The sequence below is a fragment of the Eleutherodactylus coqui genome, chromosome 4 (genome assembly GCF_035609145.1).
Source record: "Eleutherodactylus coqui strain aEleCoq1 chromosome 4, aEleCoq1.hap1, whole genome shotgun sequence".
Lineage (NCBI taxonomy): Eukaryota > Metazoa > Chordata > Amphibia > Anura > Eleutherodactylidae > Eleutherodactylus > Eleutherodactylus coqui.
The window spans coordinates 275,266,560-275,287,173 of record NC_089840.1 but is presented as its reverse complement, the minus strand read 5'-3'; the positions used below and the strand labels follow the sequence as shown (position 1 = coordinate 275,287,173).

The window sequence follows — 20,614 nt, the reverse complement described above, 5'->3', positions numbered from 1 at the left end:
ATTTTTAGGTTGCACTGAATTTAAAGGGGTTGTCCCGCAAAAGCAAGTGGGGTTAAGCACTTCTGTATGGCCATATTAATGCACTTTGCAATATACATCGTGCATTAAATATTGGCCATACAGAAGTTATACACTTACCCCCTCCGGTGTTGGCGTCCCCGTCTCCATGGCGCCGACCGAAGCCTTCTCCTGCCTGGATTAGACGCGCTTGCGCAGTCTGCCCTCTTCTGTCCGGCTCTGACGTGCTCGTGCCGCAGAAGTCTTCTGCGCATGCACAGAAGACCTGTGCGGCGCGAGCACCTCGGAGCGGCCCCTTCAGCGCAAGCGCGTCTAATTTAAGTGGTAATTTAAGGGTTAAGTGGTAGGTCAAACTCCTCCATCATCAAGGGAAAGAAGAAGGGGTCAGCCTTATGCCTGGCCACTTCTTTCAGGTTTTTATAACAGCCATAAACTCCTGCTAACTGTAGACAAGCTCTGTAGAACCCCATGGGTTGTTTCTCAGGATCTGGCACTTTATTAGTGATGCTGTCTTTCTCCTTCTGTAATTAATGACCCCATCATTTTCAATTCATTCTTCTATCTTCCCTTTAGAAACCAGGCAGGCACATCTGTCCCAACCTCCATTTTAGCATCTTTAAAACTGCCTTTATATTCTATCATTGCATTTGACCACAGCCGGGGACTATCACTCATAGCACAATATCACGAAGCGCAGTGACGCCTTTTTCTAATAGTTTTCTATCTACATTCTCTTGCGGGGGTTCCCTTTTCGTAAGGGAAACCCTCTTCATGTCCTGCAGCTCTCCTGACATCTTGGGGATTGGATATTTGTGAACAAGATTGTTAGAAGACCTTGTGGCGCATTCCTATACTGCTATTTACAGCCGGGAACTAAGGGTCCCATGTCTGGTGTCCTGTTTCATGATAGGCATCAAAGCCTTGCATTCTTTGGCTATTTCTTTACCTTCCATATTCTTTACTATGTTTTAGGTCAATATTCATTCTGACTCATCTGAGGTGGCTTTCTTAGACCATCTGTTACCCATGTGTCACTGGTAATCTACATGGGTTTTTAATAACTTTTTTCCTCCTTATTTGAGGAGACGGTAACCCCGTCTGAGGATATGTTTACTATGGCAAGTGATTTTTGTCACAAGTCAGACACTTGTCCTACAGTATAATTGTTCCCTCTTCGTAACCCTAAAAACTCAAGTCTTCACAGGGCAGGACCCACCTAAACCACATACACAGGTATTTCCTCTGCGTGCCCCTAAAAACTCAGGCTTCACAGGGCAGGACCCACCTAAACAATCTGTCCCTCGTCAGGGATCGGGAACACATTACCAGTAGATTAGGGAACTTAGATCATAGAACATCCACACTACGACAATTATTCAACCTATTGACACTATTATGGCCTTCAAACACATTGGGTTACACATTCATTCAAACCCAGACAACGAGACAGCTTGTTTGACAGGGTTCTTTGTCATATAAAATGAACCAAATTTAGACCTTAAATGAACCACTCAATATAAATGAACATACTTACCTAACTTTGAACAGACAAAAGCACAGAGACACAATGAGGGATAAGAATAACAGTTTCTTACCAGCCAGCATGGTCCTGATTATGGGTCTGTGCATTCTATCCGTTCGAGAGTAAGTCGGATCAGAGGTTCTGGTCACTTGGTCCCTGTTCAGGCGCCAGCTGTTACACCATAGGTGATTATCATAAGCAGGGCTTCTGGTATATTCATACTTGAGAGGTATATACGGAGAGGTGGCATATGTCACCAACAAAATTACTCCTAAGTTTACATGAAAATATGAGTCAATTGTTATTAGGCAAAAGACAATAGGACAAGTTAAACAATTTATTTCATCACAACTTATATGTTAAATCTTTGATACCTCATTGTATTCGTGTTTTGTCTATTACCCTTAAAGTTTCAATAAAAATCTTTTGAATACAAAACATTTCTCATTCTCAACGTGAAAATGGCTTCTCCCCTGTGTGAATTCTCAGATGAGTAACGACAGTTGATTTATGCATAAAACATTCACCACAATCTAAACATGTAAATGATGCATAAAACATTCACCACAATCTAAACATGTAAATGGCTTTTCCCCCACATTCTGAACATAAAAATGGCTTCTTCCCTTGTGTGAATTTTCTGATTTTTAATGAGAGTTGATTTCGGCTTAAAACATTTTCCACAATCAGGAAGATACATGTCTGATGTACAGCAAGATGTGATTTATGTTTAAAACAGTTCCCATATTCCTAACATGAATGTGGCTTCTCCTCTGTGTGTTTTTTCTAATGTTTAATAAGAACATATTTATGTGTGAAAAGATTTCCCATATTCAGAACATAAAAATATCATCTTCTCTACCCTGTGTGAGTTTTCTGATGTAACACAAGACTTGACTTTCGGTTAAAACATTTCCCACATTCAGGACATAAAAATGGCTTCTCCCCTGTGTGAATTATCTGATGTCTCACAAGACTTGATTTTTGGCTAAAACATTTCCCACATTCTGAACATGAATATGGCTTTTCCCCTGTATGAATTCTCTGATGTAACACAAGATATGACTTTTGGTTAAAACATTTCCCACATTCAGAACATGAATATGGCTTCTCCACTGTGTGAATTCTCTGATGTACCACAAGACTTGATTTTCGGTTAAAACCTTTCCCACATTCAGAACATGAATATGGCTTCTCCCCTGTGTGAATTATCTGATGTAAAACAAGACTTGATTTTTGGTTAAAACATTTCCCACATTCAGAACAAGAATGGGGCTTTTCCCTCGTGTGAATTATCTGATGTAACACAAGATTTGATTTTAGCTTAAAACATTTCCCACATTCAGAACATGAATATGGCTTCTCTCCTATGTGAATTATCTGATGTAAAACAAGACTTGATTTTTTGTTAAAACATTTCCCACATTCAGAACAAGAATGTGACTTCTCCCCTGTGTGCATTCTCTGATGTAACACAAGACTTGATTTTTGGTTAAAACGTTTCCCACATTCAGAACATGAATATGGCTTCTCCCCTGTGTGATTTCTCTGATGTAACACAAGATTTGATTTATTGTTAAAGCATTTTCCACATTCAGAACATGAAAATGGCTTCTCCCCTGTGTGAATTCTCTGATGTAACAAAAGATTTGATTTTCGGTTAAAACATTTACCACACTCAGAACATGAATATGGCTTCTCCCCTGTGTGATTTCTCTGATGTAACACAAGATTTGATTGTTGGTTAAAACATTTCCCACATTCTGAACATGAATATGGCTTTTCCCCTGTATGAATTCTCTGATGTTTAACAAGATCTGATTTATTGTTAGAAGACTTCCCACATTCAGAACATGAATATGGCTTCTCCCCTGTGTGAACTCTTTGTTGTTCAACATCTGTTCTGTAAATTTTATTTTGTTTAACATTCTTTAATGAATCAGAAGATGAAACATGTTTAGAAGGATCAGAAGATAGATTTTTGCTGTGAAGGGCTGAGGGCATATTTGGGATAATAGCCGGCTTTTCATTTGTATCTTGTATGATACCAGGATCTTCCACTTCATAATCTGTTGATATCAGATGTCCTTTGGAGTTTCTAGTTTTGTCATCTGGCAAGAATAAAATGAATTTTAATATTTTTGAATATAACATTACAATTATACTAATAGTTTATAACATTTGCATATAAATTGTTAAAGGTTTTTCCCATTTACATGAGCCACAATAATTCGTGGAGCACCTAATCTACTGACAGCCATCCTAAAGGACCAGTTATTTTAGCCAATAAGCTTTTGTTGTGTTTTCCCATGCGTTGACGTTTAACTAGTACATACAGCTGGAGCTCTCAGCTGCTGATCTTATCCACGGCTCATACAGCTAGTAAGGTTACAGAGCACAGAAGCTTTAAGAAGAAAGTATCACACATTATTCAGGTTGTCCTGCACTGGACAAACAGTACAGGAATTACAGAGAAGTGCAACGTGTTTTGGAGTGTTTATAAACAGATTCACCTCCTTTTTCAAGCGTGGAACTAATAGATATAAAGCCTCTTACATTAAAAGCAAACCTAGAGGATCACTGGTGCCTGCAAACTCCTCATCCAAGTAAGTGCATCCTCTATTACTTTGTAAACTATTCACTAATCACTAGGTGAATCGCTTAATATCAATGGATGACAGAAACTCCCATGGGCGCAATGACAGATCTCAACAACTCCACGCTGAACTGTTGAACCTTGACATATTGATTTAATCTCTTCAGATGCAGAACAGGTCGGACAGTGCCGTCCTCCTTGTGAAGAGATTGGAATATAACCCCCTGCACTGTTTATGGCGAAACAGGGACAATTACACCCTTAGAGGAGAAAGTGTGTATCACATAAGCCAAAGCATTGCACTATGAAGGAGAGATCGGAATTTTCGAACTGAAGAAGCAATCTTTGGGTTTGTAGAAAACTATATGGCATAGCTCGAAGAGATAACCTTCTGAACATAGATGTCTGAGCCATGAGTGAGTTAGGTCTCCTTGAATAAAAAAAGTCATCACCCCACTCTGATTGCCGTGGTTCTGAACAGCCATACACATAGAAGATTTAGTATAGGCGGGCTTGGAGTATAGTGGCCAGGGACACCAGGACGGGCGCAGTTTGTAGGAGAGTGTTTTGTTTTCCAGCCGCAAAAGAAACAAATCTGGAGCCTCTTCTTCTGTGCAGAACCACACGTGGCTGGCTTTGTTTTCTGGTAGATGAGAACTCTTACCACAAATAGCTGTAGAAACATTATTGGCTAGTCAACTGTCTCTCATAGGGAAATCTTCATACTCCCTAGGAATATGCCACGCAAGGAGCATCTGCTAGGAAGCTTGGTATAGGTTGACTGGTTTTGTTGGGTGGGTGGGGGGGTTGGAAGTAGAGTAAAGAAAGTTGGCTGCAGTGGTGGTGGTAAAAAGAAAGAGGAAGGAAAAGAGGGAGGAGAGAATACTTACCTCAGTGGAGAAAATACTCACCTAACTACCATAGACAGTAGAGCTCCGAGACTCTGAGCTAAAACTGATTAGCTGGCTTCTGCATGAGGTGTATAGCTGGGAGGAGAAACTAACACTTTTTTTTTGCTTAGTGTACACCCTATAGTGGTAGTAGCTATACCCATAGTTTTCAACTGTGTCTCCCAATGCAAAAGTCGAGAAATAAACAGTGTTTTTTTATTAGGATTGTAAAAATCTAAAGTAAAATTAAAAAAATCTACAAATTGGTATTACTACATCCATAAAGGTCTACTTAGGTCTCCATCAGAAAAAAAAAAAGAATGAAAAGCTATCAAAAAGTTTTATATGTTCCCCAAAATGGTACCAATGCAAACTACTAGAGATGAGCGAATGTACTCGTCCGAGCTCGATGCTCGGGCAAATATTAGGGTGTTCGGGATGCTCGTTACTCGTAACGAGTACCACGCGGTGTTCGGGTTACTTTCAGTTTAATCTCTGAGACGTTAGCGCGCTTTTCTGGCCAATTGAAAGACAGAGAAGGCATTACAACTTCCTCCTGTGTTGTTCCAGCCCTATACCACCCCCCTGCTGTGAGTGGCTGGGGAGATCAGATGTCACCCGAGTATAAAAGTCGGCCCCTCCCGCGGCTCGCCTCAGATGCCTTGTGAGTTAGCTGAGGGACAGTGCTGCTGGTGCCGGAGCTGCTGTAGGGAGAGCGTTAGGAGTTAGTGTAGGCTTCAAGAACCCCAAAGGACCTTCTTAGGGCCACATCTACCTGTGTGCAGGCTGCAGTTAGCTCTGTTGCTTTTTTTTTCTTCTCAAAATCGGCTGTGCAGAGCATTGCACCCGGCATTAGGGACAGAAGTGGTGCTTAGGCAGGGAGAGTGTTAGGAGTGAGTGTAGCCTTCAAGAACCTCAACGGTCCTTTCTAGGGCCACATTTAACCGTGTGCAGTACTGTGCAGGCTGCTGTTAGCAGTGTTGCATATTTTTTTTTTCTCAAAATCGGCTGTGCAGAGCATTGCACCCTGCATTGATACTACAGGGACAGAATTGTGTAGGCAGGGCCACAACACAGTTATTATTCATTGAATATACACAGTGGGTCCTTTCCTTTTAAACAAAAGGGAAAAAAATTATATTTGGCCTGCCTCTGTCAGTCCTAAGGGCTCTGGGTACGTGTGTGCTGCGTGGAGAACGTAAAAAAATCAGACGCAACCAGCTACGGTTGACTGCAGGCTTGCGCCAATTTCTTTCCTGCCTGGGAAATACCTGCTCTGCCAGAGTTAATAACTCTGCAACACTAAAGTTCTGTGACACATTTGCAGGGGCACAACACAGTTATTTTTCATTGAATATACGCAGTGGGTCCTTTCCTTTTAAACAAAAGGGAAAAAAATTATATTTGGCCTACCTCTGTCAGTCCTAAGGGCTCTGGGTACGTGTGTGCTGCGTGGAGAACGTAAAAAAATCAGACGCAACCAGCTACGGTTGACTGCAGGCTTGCGCCAATTTCTTTCCTGCCTGGGAAATACCTGCTCTGCCAGAGTTAATAACTCTGCAACACTAAAGTTCTGTGACACATTTGCAGGGGCACAACACAGTTATTATTCATTGAATATACGCAGTGGGTCCTTTCCTTTTAAACAAAAGGGAAAAAAATTATATTTGGCCTGCCTCTGTCAGTCCTAAGGGCTCTGGGTACGTGTGTGCTGCGTGGAGAACGTAAACAAATCAGACGCAACCAGCTACGGTTGACTGCAGGCTTGCGCCAATTTCTTTCCTGCCTGGGAAATACCTGCTCTGCCAGAGTTAATAACTCTGCAACACTAAAGTTCTGTGACACATTTGCTGGGCCACAACACAGTTATTAAACTTATTATTCATTGAATAATAACAGTGGGCCTTTCCTTTTAAACAAAAGGAACAAAAGTATATTTGGCCTGCAGGTTTGCGCCAATTTCTTTCCTGCCTGGGAAATCAAATCACTGGTAATACAGCATGCTGAGGGGTAGGGGTAGGCCTAGAGGACGTGGACGTGGCCGAGGACGCGGAGGCCCAAGTCAGGGTGTGGGCACAGGCCGAGCTCCTGATACAGGTGTATCGCAGCCGACTGCTGCGCGATTAGGAGAGAGGCACGTTTCTGGCGTCCAGACATTCATCGCACAATTCATGGGTCCTCGCGGGAGACCTTTATTAGAAAATGAGCAGTGTGAGCAGGTCCTGTCCTGGATGGCAGAAAGTGCTTCGAGCAACCTATCATCCACCCACAGTTCTGCGCCGTCCACTGCTGCAAATCCGAATCCTCTGTCTGCTGCTCCTCCTTCCTCCCAGCCTCCTCACTCCACTCCAATGACATATGCTCAGCTGCGTGAAGACTCCCAGGAACTGTTCTCGGGCCCCTGCTCAGATTGGGCAGCAGTGGTTCCTCTCCCACCAGAGGAGTTTATCGTCACTGATGCACAACCATTGCAAAGTTCCCGGGGTCCGGGGGATGAGGCTGGGGACTTCCGCCAACAGTCTCAAGAACTTTCTGTGGGTGAGGAGGACGATGACGATGAGACACAGTTGTCTTGCAGTCAGGTAGTAGTGAGGGCAGTAAGTCCGAGGGAGGAGGGCACAGAGGATTCTGAGGAAGAGCAGCAGGACGATGAGGTGACTGACCCCACCTGGTTTGCAACGCCTACTCAGGACAGGTCTTCAGAGGGGGAGGCAAGGGCAGCAGCAGGGCAGGTTGCAAGAGGCAGTGCGGTGGCCAGGGGTAGAGGCAGGGCCAGACCGAATAATCCACCAACTGTTTCCCAAAGCGCACCCTCGCGCCATGCCACCCTGCAGAGGCCGAGGTGCTCTAAGGTCTGGCAGTTTTTCACAGAGACGCCTGACGACCGACGAACAGTGGTGTGCAACCTTTGTCGCGCCAAGATCAGCCGGGGAGCCACCACCAACAGCCTCACCACCACCAGCATGCGCAGACATATGATGGCCAAGCACCCCACAAGGTGGGACGAAGGCCGTTCACCGCCTCCGGTTTGCACCGCTGCCTCTCCCCCTGTGCCCCAACCTGCCACTGAGATACAACCCCCCTCTCAGGACACAGGCACTACCGTCTTATGGCCTGCACCCACACCCTCACCTCCGCTGTCCTTGGCCCCATCCACCAGTGTAGTTCAGCGCACCGTCCAGCCGTCGCTAGCGCAACTGTTGGAGCGCAAGCGCAAGTACGCCGCCACGCACCCGCACGCTCAAGCGTTAACCGTCCACATAGCAAAATTTATCTGCCTTGAGATGCTGCCGTATAGGGTTGTGGAAACGGAGTCCTTCAAAAGTATGATGGAGGCGGCGGCCCCGCGCTACTCAATTCCCAGTCGCCACTACTTTTCCCGATGTGCCGTCCCAGCCCTGCACGACCACGTCTCCTGCAATATTGTACGCGCCCTCACCAACGCGGTTACTGCCAAGGTCCACTTAACAATGGACACGTGGACAAGCACAGGCGGGCAGGGCCACTACATCTCCCTGACGGCACATTGGGTGAATTTAGTGGAGGCTGGGACAGAGTCAGAGCCTGGGATCGCTCACGTCCTACCCACCCCCAGAATTGCGGGCCCCAGCTCGGTGGTGGTATCTGCGGCGGTGTATGCTTCCTCCACTAAAGCACCCTCCTCCTCCTCCTCCTCCACAACCTCTGTCTCGCAATCAAGATGTGTCAGCAGCAGCACGTCGGCAGCAGTCGGTGTCGCGCGGCGTGGCAGCACAGCGTTGGGCAAGCTTCAGCAGGCCGTGCTGAAACTACTCAGCTTAGGAGATAAGAGGCACACGGCCCACAAACTGCTGCAGGGTCAGAAAGAGCAGACCGACCGCTGGCTTGCGCCGCTGAGCCTCCAACCGGGCATGGTCGTGTGTGACAACGGCCGTAACCTGGTGGCGGCTCTGCAGCTCGGCAGCCTCACGCACGTGCCATGCCTGGCCCACGTCTTTAATTTGGTGGTTCAGCGCTTTCTGAAAAGCTACCCACGCTTGTCAGACCTGCTCGTAAAGGCACGCCGGCTCTGCGCACATTTCCGCAAGTCCCACACGGACGCTGCCACCCTGCGCACCCTGCAACATCGCTTTAATCTGCCAGTGCACCGACTGCTGTGCGACGTGCCCACAACCCACGGTATAAGGAGAACCTGCCCACTCTCATTCCCGAAGAGGAAAGCAGTTCGAGAGTGTTGCTATACCACAGGACCCTTGCGGACAAGCTGATGGTAAAATTCCCATCCGACAGCGCTAGTGGCAGAAGGCGCAGTTCCGAGGGCCATGTAGCAGGGGAGGTGCGGAGATCGAGCAGCATGTACAGCCCAGGCAGTGCAACAGTCTTTAAGGGCCTGGACAGCTTTATGGCTCCCCAGCAAGACTGTGTCACCGCTCCCCAGTCAAGGCTGAGTCGGCGGGAGCACTGTAAAAGGATGGTGAGGGAGTACGTAGCCGATCGCACCACCGTCCTCCGTGACGCCTCTGCCACCTACAACTACTGGGTGTCGAAGCTGGACACGTGGCCTGAACTAGCGCTGTATGCCCTGGAGGTGCTTGCTTGTCCTGCGGCTAGCGTCTTGTCGGAGAGGGTGTTTAGTGCGGCTGGGGGAATCATCACAGATAAGCGTACCCGCCTGTCAACCGACAGTGCCGACAGGCTAACACTCATCAAGATGAACAAAGCCTGGATTTCGCCAGACTTCTCTTCTCCACCAGCGGACAGCAGCGATACGTAAGCAATACGTAGGCTGCACCCGCGGATGGAAGCTACGTTCTCTCTCACCATCCAAAACGGGGACATTTCTGCTTCATCAATCTGTGTCTAATATTCCTCCTCCTCCTCCTGCTCCTCCTCCTGAAACCTCACGTAATCACGCTGAACGGGCAATTTTTCTTAGGGCCACAAGGCTCACTCATAGAATTGTTCTTAAAATTTTTTATACGTTTCAATGCGCTTAAAAGCGTTGGAACTTTAACTTGAACCAATTTTTCGTTAAACTGGGCTGCCTCCAGGCCTAGTTACCACTTAAGCCACATTAACCAAAGCGATTAATGGGTTTCACCTGCCATCTTGGTTGGGCATGGCCAATTTTTACTGAGGTACATTAGTACTGTTGGTACACCAATTTTTTTGGGCCCTCACCTACAGTGTAATCATAGCAATTTCTATGTTCTTCGCCTGCACTCATGGTACAGAAAGGTGTGTGGGGTTGGCCTGCACTTTAGCTACATAAATGTAACTTGGGCCTTGCCTCTACTGCAGCTACTGAAATGGAACTAAGACTGCGCTCCCACTATACTGCTGCCTCGGAATTGTTACTGGGGCCTGTGTAGGCTGCTACAATGACTTAAATGGAACTAAAACTATGCTCCTCCTATACTGCTGCTTCGGAATGGTTACTGGGGCCTGTCTAGGCTGCTACTATGACTTAAATGGAACTAAGACTGTGCTCCTCCTATACTGCTGCTTCGGAATTGTTACTGGGGCCTGTGTAGGCTGCTACAATGACTTAAATGGAACTAAGACTATGCTCCTCCTATACTGCTGCTTCGGAATTGTTACTGGGGCCTGTCTAGGCTGCTACTATGACTTAAATGGAACTAAGACTGTGCTCCTCCTATACTGCTGCTTCTGAATTGTTACTGGGGCCTGTGTAGGCTGCTTCTATTACTGAAATGGAACTACGACTGTGCTCCCCCTAGAATGCTGCTAGTGATATGTTAGTGGGGCCTGTCCTAATGCTACGGCTGAAATGTTACGAATTATAGGCTCTGCCTATACCGCTGCTAATGGTATGTCTCTGGGGTGTGGAAACAGAGGCTTCCCAAAGACATAATGGCGGCGAGGCCATTTCCCACCAACGCGGTTACTGTTAAGGTGCATATAACCATGGACACGTGGAGAGGACACGTAGTGCCTCCAAAACATCCCCCTCCTCCTCCAACAATGAAAACATTCTTGGCAAATGCCTTTGCATTGGTTCGTCTGGTGGCAGTCCAAGAATTTCACCTTTACCGACACAACAAGAGAGCCCCCCCACCAACAAAATAAAACCGCGCTACTAGGTCCGCAGTCACCACCACATTACCACCAACGCGGTTACTGTTATGGTACATATTACCAGTCTGACTGGGGCATGCAGTGTTGGCCGGAGCCCACCTGCATTAAGCACGACATTACTACCTCAGCTGTGTTGGGCAATGCAATGGGATATTTCTATGTACCGCCGGTGGCTTCCTGGCACCCACCCATGCTGTGGGTCCACAGGGAATTATAAATGCATCTGTTTCCACTTGTAAAGAACCCCAGTCTGACTGGGGCATGCAGTGTGGGCCGAAGGCCACCTGCATTAAGCACGACATTACTACCTCAGCTGTGTTGGGCAATGCAATGGGATATTTTTGTGTACCGCCGGTGGGTTCCAGGGAGCCACCCATGCTGTAGGTGCACACGGAGTTTAACCTACATGTGTCCACTTCTAAAGAACCCCAGTCTGACTGGGGCATGCAGTGTGGGCCGAAGCCCACCTGCATTAAGCACAACATTATTACCTCAGCTGTGTTGGGCAATGCAATGGGATATTTCTATGGACCGCCGGTGGCTTCCTGGCACCCACCCATGCTGTGGGTCCACAGGGAATTATAAATGCATCTGTTTCCACTTGTAAAGAACCCCAGTCTGACTGGGGCATGCAGTGTGGGCCGAAGGCCACCTGCATTAAGCACGACATTACTACCTCAGCTGTGTTGGGCAATGCAATGGGATATTTTTGTGTACCGCCGGTGGGTTCCAGGGAGCCACCCATGCTGTAGGTGCACACGGAGTTTAACCTACATGTGTCCACTTCTAAAGAACCCCAGTCTGACTGGGGCATGCAGTGTGGGCCGAAGCCCACCTGCATTAAGCACGACATTACTACCTCAGCTGTGTTGGGCAATGCAATGGGATATTTCTATGTACCGCCGGTGGCTTCCTGGCACCCACCCATGCTGTGGGTCCACAGGGAATTATAAATGCATCTGTTTCCACTTGTAAAGAACCCCAGTCTGACTGGGGCATGCAGTGTGGGCCGAAGCCCACCTGCATTATGCACGACATTACTACCTCAGCTGTGTTGGGCAATGCAATGGGATATTTTTATGTACCGCCGGTGGCTTCCTGGCACCCACCCATGCTGTGGGTCCACAGGGACTTCACAATAGGGAGTTGTACCTGCCTGTGTCTATGAATTAAAAAGCCCGGTCTGACTGGGGCATGCAGAGACACCTTGACAGAATGAATAGTGTGTGGCACATAGGTTCCCCATTGCTATGCCCACGTGTGCAGCTCCTGATGGCGGTGGCACAGGATTCTATTTCTCATTGCTTCTGTACAGCATTGTGTGCTATCGCCCCGCCCCTTTTAAAGAGGGTCGCTGCCTAGCCGTGCCAACCCTCTGCAGTGTGTGCCTGCGGTTCCTCCTCATGGCAGACGCACTTATAAATAGACATGAGGGTGGTGTGGCATGAGGGCAGCTGAAGGCTGCGCATAAACACTTTGGTGTGCGCTGTGGGGGGGAGGGGGGGGCGGTTGGGCAGCATGTAACCCAGGAGAAGTGGCAGTGGAGTGTCATGCAGGCAGTGATTGTGCTTTGTTGGAGGTAGTGTGGTGCTTAGCAAAGGTATGCATTGCTAATGAGGGCTTTTCAGAAGTAAAAATTGTTGGGAGGGGGGGGGGCACTCTTGCCGCTATTGTGGCTTAATAGTGGGACCTGGGAACTTGAGATGCAGCCCAACATGTAGCCCCTCGCCTGCCCTATCCGTTGCTGTGTCGTTCCCATCACTTTCTTGAATTGCCCAGATTTTCACACAAGGAAACCTTAGCGAGCATCGGCGAAATACAAAAATGCTCGGGTCGCCCATTGACTTCAGTGGGGTTCGTTATTGGAAACGAACCCTCGAGCATCGCGAAAATTTCGTCCCGAGTAACGAGCACCCGAGCATTTTGGTGCTCGCTCATCTCTACAAACTACAGGTCACCGCACAAAAATCGAGCCCTTACACAGTCCTATCAATGGAAAAATGAGAGACAAAATGTAATAAAAAGCAATCAAAAAGTCGTATGTATTCTAAAATAGTACTAACAAAAACTACAAGAGGTTAATATGGATTTTTAAAAAACTGCTATTGTGTGTGGGACTGATACTTTTAATCCTAATGTGACTTAAAAGGTCCCCTAATTTTTGTTTCAGTAGCATATTATGAAAAAAATTCTTAACATTGTTTTTGGCTAAATAAGGCAAAATTCAGCAGAAAACCCTGACAACACAGACTCTTCTCTACATGTAGTCTCACCTGGGGGGTCATCTGTAGGAATCCCCTCCTTACACGGCTGATCCCCCCTCACATGTGTCTCTGTAGCATCAATAGGGATCAGATCTTCCTCCAGTTTCACCAGCTATGAAATAAATATTGTAAAAGTCATCACACAGTTGGAGAAGTCGTGTGGAAGGTTTTATATGGCCAGAAAAGGTCATTAATTAGCATGAGGAGCCGGAATGACATGACAGCAGTAGTGATCTGGGCCAAATAGCTGCAGGTCTCCTGTATAACTCCAACCTGTTGCTTCTTTATTCCAACCAGAAGTCTCCAGAACTAGAAGTAGTGATAAGATGCGGAGATCTAATGTCTGCGGTCGGCTGTAATCCCGCCATCTCCAGCTTTCTCATTACACAATTATATATATATATATATATATATATATATATATATATATATATATATATATATATATGTGTGTGTGTGTGTGTGTGTGTGTGTGTGTGTGTGTGAAAGCCCTCACTCACTCACTGACCAGTTCTCTAACTTCCTGATGTCATACAACCATGAAATTTGGGATGATCATTCTTAAGGTCCTAAATAGGAAAATCAAAGGGGTCATGGTAAGTGCACCCCTATGTATTGTAACTTCTCGGTGTCGTACAAGCGTGAAATTTGGCTCAAGCATTCTTTAGGTCCTATATGGGGAGAGTGGAAGTGGTGGCACATTCTGCAGAGGGACATTGGTACTTGCAGCCTGAGGAGAATCTAACGCTCCTCTATATGTATACATATTTTATTCCTCGGTTACTCTAAACTAACCTTGACTTCATTAAATTTTCCCTGCAAACAACATGTAAACACCTGGATCAAATTAAATTGGGCATGGCCGAGCCTATCAGTTAGTATACATATAAAGGAAAGCCCTCACTGACTAAGTAATTCTCTTACTTCCCGATGTCGCATAAACATGAAATTCGGCATGACCATTCTTTAGGTCCTAAATAGGAAACGTAAAGGAATCACAACTCAAAAATTCAATGCTAAGTGCAAATGTATTTGCACACCTGTGCAATGTACCAAATCTAATTCTCTAACTTTCCGATGTCGTAGAAACATGAAATTTGGCAGGAGCATTCTTTAGGTCCTATATAGTAAAAGCATAGGGGTCAAAATTTGAAACTACAATGCTTTTTGCAAAAATACTAGCACCCCTGTGTAATGTACCAAATCTAATTTTCTAACTTTCCGATGTCGTACAAACATGAAATTTGGCAGGAGCATTCTTTAGGTCTTATATAGTAAAAGTATAGGGGTCAAAATTTGAAACTACAATGCTTTTTGCAAAAATACTGGCACCCCTGTGTAATGTACCAAATCTAATTCTCTAACTTCATGATGTCGAACAAACAAGAAATTAGGCATGACCATTCTTTAGGTCCTAAATAGAAAAAGTAAAGGGGTCACAACTTGAAAATGCAATGCTAAGTGCAAAAGTATTGGCACCCCTGTGTAATGTAGCAAATCTAATTCTCTAATTTCCTGGTGTCATACAAACATGAACTTTGACAGGAGCATGCTTTAGTTCCTAAATAGGGAAAGTAAAGGGGTCACAAGTCAATTATTCAATGCTAATTGCAAAGGTAAGTGCATCCCTATGTAATGTAGTTTCCTGTTGTCGTACAATCGTAAAATTTGGCGCAAGTATTCTTTAGGTCCTAAATGAGGAGTGTGAGGGGTGGCATATTCTGCAGAGGGACATCGGTACACGCAGCCTGAGAAAAATCTAATGCTCCTCTGTGTGTATACACATTTTATTCCTCAGTTACTCTAAAGTAACCTTGACTTCATAAAATTTTCCGTGCAATATATAATTAGACTGAACACAAGACCTTGTCAGCCATCCTACTGACCAGAGAGATTTCATGAGACCTTCTCTCCATCTACCTGATCATCCTGTGGAAGAGAAGGATAGGGACATCTCTCCGCTGCTGTTCTCTTACTGGTTCTACCTGCAGAAAACACAGACAGCCACTGACTTCATTCTCTACATACCAATAATAAAGGCCGTGTGGATTTAGTCCTGTCTATTACCTGGTGATGGCGGGGGCTGGTGGTCCTCCATCATGACGTCCTTGTACAGATCCTGGTGTCCTTCTAAATACTCCCACTCCTCCATGGAGAAATAGACAGTGACGTCCTGACACCTTATAGGAACCTGACAACACAATGATACTGTCATCACCCAGACATGTTATGCCGCCATAGCGTTACTGAATAATGTCCCAGCATTCCCAGCAGCGTCACCTCTCCAGTCAGCAGCTTAATCATCTTGTTGGCGAGTTCTAGGATCTTCTGTTCATCGATCTCCTCCAGTATCAGGGAGTGAGGTGGAGGCCCTGTGATTGGACTAAGGGGTCTTCCCAATCTATCAGATACCGGGGCCTGACAGTCGTCACTAGAAGTCTTCTTCACTACCGTGTAATCCTGTTTATGGGGAGATACATCCATAAATATCCCTGCAGACATTCCCGGAGTCCTTCATGTCTCCAGTTATGTCCAACAATTAGTAAGATTCTCCTCACATCTGTGTTCATCATCTCTGTTGTTCTACTCAGTCACAGGAGCAGAAGAACAAAATGATCAGAGTTTTGGTTCTGTCAGATGACAGACAATAATGACCCCCAACAACCTCCAATTGCCTGATAGTAGATCTGTTGGGTTTCCGTCATTCTGCCAGAACAACCGGCTCTATTATTTTCCCGGAATTTATGATGAATCAGCAATAAATCCTCTGCCGTAGATGTGACCAGAGACTGACATAGATAAGAATGATGGAACGTGACGTCATCCCCAGAATCTCTCACCTCTCCTGTAAGCCGGAAGAGTATCTCTAGGGTGAGGGTGAATATACCCTCCGCCATCTTGTCCCGGTTCCTCTCCATTCTTGTCGGGTCAATCAGGAAAATGATCTGCTATAGAAGATATCAGCTGAGTATCCTGAAAGGGAAGAAGAGAAGACAATGTAACCCCCCCACCCGCAAATCTCTGTATTATAGTTGATTCAAAGACAGCAATGAATATGCGTGTTTTTAGACGGGCGATTTTTAGTATGATTTTTATGCTTTGCGGGATGCACACAAATTGCACATGAAAAGAGCCCATTATTTTACATGGGTTAATTTACATGAGCCATTTTTCTCTTGAACTGATCGCAGAATGTCCTATTTTTGGGTGATACTGCTTATTATTTTCTTTATAACAAAAAAAAAAATTGCACCACAATCGCATGCTGTACGGTGTTTATGCGAGTGCACCGTAAATGTTCCGTTTTTCTATTTTACTATTTGAACAACATGCTATTTTAACACACGTGAAAATCTCATGTGCAGCGATGCCTTTTTTCACAAAACACACATTGCACCAACATGCAAGAATGCATATTAAAAGTTCAGTATTGGATCAGTCTTGCACGCGCCAATATAAGTACGGTCTAAGGATACATAAGCACAGACATTTAAAAAGTTGTGCCCGAGATTCTCAGACGTAACAGTGATCAGTTAACACTTGGCCATCCCACCCATGTGCATCCGATGTGCGGGACACTACACAGTGATGTACTATTATCAGCTGAGATTCGGACAAGAACCGGACATGCTGCTATTTTTTTTCTTGGAGTATTCATCCGAATAAACAAAAAAGTATATGTGAATTTACCCCTATCAAATGAATGGATCTGAAAATGAATGAAAAAACGTCGTTGTGCGTGTACCCTAAAGATGATAAACACAATAATGGGATTTTTACCGCAAGGTTTATTGACCCGAACTCAGAGGATTATTGGGACCTATGATGCTTTGAATTCTGGTCAGTAAAACCCGTGGTTGGACTGGAACACACGTCCGTATCACAGACGAGGAAATGTGTCCATAATATCCTCAGCTGAAACTTGCCTTTAAGGGGGGTTGTCACAAAAATTTTTTTTTACCAACTTCTGCACCCCACGTAAAATACAAAATACATTATACTCACCTATCGTCAGCCCCCTGGAATGCAGGTAAATGGCTACCATTGCCCCAGCACTGGCCTGGGGTTGTACGGCTTGGAGAAAGTCGGGTGACTGCTGCAGCCAATCAGAGTCTGCAGCAACACTGTCCCAAACTCCTGGCATCATACCACCCAGAATATTAGCACTGATGCAAGGAGTACAACCTCTGATTGGAAGCAGCAGTAAACTAACTTCCATTCAGGGCTGAGGAGAGGTGAGAATGCTTTATTAATTTAAGGGGGGGTCCAGCAGCTAGAATTTTTGTTTTTGTGACAAAATCCCATTAAATATCTAATATACTACTGTGTTATATCTCTCCATGATGCGCTCCACTGTACATTGCTTCCCTCCTGTCCATGCATAACTCACCCACGCGCTCCGTTCTGCCAACACACTCAGACTAAACACCTCTCTATTTCTAACTTCACATGCTCGCCTCCAAGATTCCTCTACAGCAGCACCGATCCTCTGGAATGCTCTACCCCCCAACATTCGGACAATCCCTGACACACAGAGCTTCTGATGTACCGTAAAGACACACCTCTTCATAGAAGCATACCAATGATCTAGCCCCCCATCCCCACAATATGCCCTCTGTCTATTCCTATGGCTATCCACTTTTGCCCATCATGTACACTTCCTGTCCCAGACCTCCTATATTACCCCTACCCCGTTTGTGTCCGAAAAATACTGTATATAATAATAATAATAATAACCTTTATTTGTATGGCGCCAACATATTCCGCAGCGCTTACATAGACGGGGAATACAGTAAGACAAAAAATACAAAAATTACAGAACCACGGTTACATATAGTAATCAGTTGATGGAAACAATAGGGGTGAGGGTCCTGCTCCAACGAGCTTACTTACTACAAGTAATGGGGGGATACAGAAGGTAAAGGGCTGGAGATGTGCACGGTATGGTGGGGTGGACAGTGAGGGATTCTATACACATAGACAATGGTCAAACATTTGGCCGTGTGACGGCAGAATCAGAATGACTGCAGGAGCGGTTTATGATGGCTAGCAGGGATTGCAGTCAATAGGTCAGGGAGCATGTTATCAGGTGGAGTACAGAGGGGTTTGTTTAGGGTATGCGGTATGCCTCCCTGAAGAGGTGCGTTTTTAGAGCACGCCTGAAGTTCTGCGAGTCCTGGATTGCTCGGGTATCCTTTGGTAGTGCGTTCCAGAGGACTGGTGCTGCTCTGGAGATGTCTTGGAGGCGGGAATGAGAAGTTCAAATTAGAGGGGTGGGCAGTCTAGTTTCGTTAGCAGAGCGGAGAGTCCAGGTTGGGTGATGGATTAAGATGAGGGAGGCGATATAGGGTGGCGCTGCGCTGTGGAGGGCTTTATGGATGAAGGTAGCGAGTTTAAATTGAATTCTGTATTTAACGGGCAGCCAGTGCAGTGACCGGCACAGGGCAGAGGCGTCTGAGTAGCGGCTGGACAGGAAGATGAGTCTGGCTGCTGCATTCAGGATAAATTGGAGAGGATAGAGTCTGGTGCGGGGGAGGCCGATCAGCAGCGAGTTGAAGTAATCGAGTCGGGAGTGGATGAGGGCAACAGTAAGCGTTTTTAGCGTGTCTACAGTGAGAAAAGAGCGGATTCTTGCGATGTTCTTGAAGTGCAGCTGACATGTTCGGGCGAGAGATTGGAAGAAGCACCAAATAGAGCCTAGATCATTCTCACACACCAATGTAGGTGGAGAATATATCACATATTATCGTCACATTGCTGTGTTCCCCCTTGCTCCACCTCCTCTCCCTGTACCTTTTGTATCAACCCCACCCCCACATGTAACTTTTGTAATTTCTGTAATTTTTTTTATTTCTTCATCCCCTAATGGAGTCCCCTCACTACTGAACACTGCGTATAAAGCATTAAATCTAAACCTTACACAGTTGACTTCCCAAGTTCTCTCACATGGGATCACGAGAATTAATAATAAATACAGATCATCTTGGAGCTTCAATGATGAAGGGAAATCAAGATGTGAAAAACAACAGTCTGTATAGAGCCAATAAGATGCAGTAGGGATCAACAATTTTTTTTTTTTTTTGGGGGGGGGGGTTATTTCCACTTTTCAAAAGCTATAACATTATGTTATCATCAACATGGCTATATTAAACAAAAAATATAGTTTAGAACCCAATGTAACTCCCAACATTCCCTATTGAAGAATATTTTGAGCAAAAAGTGGGAAACTCCATGGGGGTATCCTCTCTTAGTTACTAAAATTCCAGAACATCCATCGGTGGTCTTCCGTAGAAACGATAGGCTGCTATTTTGGAACCTTCTCTTCACCATTGCAAACAGAGCGCTCTCCACAGCATTCGATCAGCCATGGGCCCATCATTAAAAGACTCCTTTAAGTGTGGGATACGGGGGTTGTAAGTGTTGCTCTAACATTTATCATAACTGGAAGGAAATTGATACAGGACAATTAAATCAATACCCCTTAGGGACTTTATGAATTGTGGTTTGACCTACATCTACTTGCTGGATTGCCTACTTGCTGAAAACTAGAGCAAACCACTATTGCTGGAATATCCAGATGGGGGTTCACGAAGCATGGAGCCTCTAAACATTTTTTCGACCACCATGATAGTGACCCCACCTACATACGTTTGACACCACTGGAAAAGATTCCTCAAGGGGAATTTTTGACATTAAGGAGAAATTAAATGTTTTCTATTTTCCGGATGAGAACACTTACACCTCAGGCTGCGTCAGATGAGCATTTTGTTTTTTGCGCACCTATGTGCGCAAAAAAAATCACATCTGTTAGAACCATTGGTTTCCTATGAAGTGCTCACATTTCCATTTTTTTAGAGGCTCAAAATACTCGTACCTACAAAAGATAGGACAGGCGTGCTTTAAATGCGTGCCGGTAAGGTCCGTGCTGCGCGTAAAGACAGCAGTGACAGGGGATTAGGGGACTTTGTTTGGAGGGCGGATAGAAAAAAAAAAGCATTAAGTTCCTGGGCTATGTTTACATAGTGGAACAAAGAACATAAACCACCACAGGTAACATGTGAAATAATAGATGGAGAGGGGAACTTTCTGTATATGGGCCCTAATGCAAAATCTGTTAAGCCCCGCGAGGAGTCCTCTCATCACTGAACACTGTAACAGCACTGTCACAGTGTTCAGTGATGAGGGGTCTGCAGCGAGGACACCCCATTGACAGCCACCCCATTGACAGCAGTGGGATGACAGTAAC

The 20,614-nt window shown here is 45.5% G+C and overlaps 1 protein-coding gene across 2 annotated transcripts; it reads right to left on the bottom strand.

The window, feature by feature from the left end:
• Positions 1-2,129: 2,129 nt before the first annotated feature.
• LOC136624395 (zinc finger protein 300-like) lies at positions 2,130-15,654 on the bottom strand. 2 transcript variants are annotated; one of them, XM_066598371.1, is made up of 4 exons: positions 15,436-15,654; positions 15,289-15,353; positions 13,378-13,480; positions 2,130-3,651 (listed from the first exon to the last, which is right to left on the bottom strand). In XM_066598371.1, exons 1-4 carry the CDS (start codon positions 15,581-15,583, stop codon positions 2,399-2,401), a joined length of 1,569 nt encoding a protein of 522 aa, XP_066454468.1. In that variant the 5' UTR covers positions 15,584-15,654; the 3' UTR covers positions 2,130-2,398. The 2 variants fall into 2 exon arrangements, with proteins under 2 accessions (XP_066454468.1, XP_066454469.1); XM_066598372.1 differs by lacking the exon at positions 15,436-15,654 and having other exon boundaries at positions 15,255-15,292.
• Between the last annotated feature and the right edge of the window lie 4,960 nt (positions 15,655-20,614).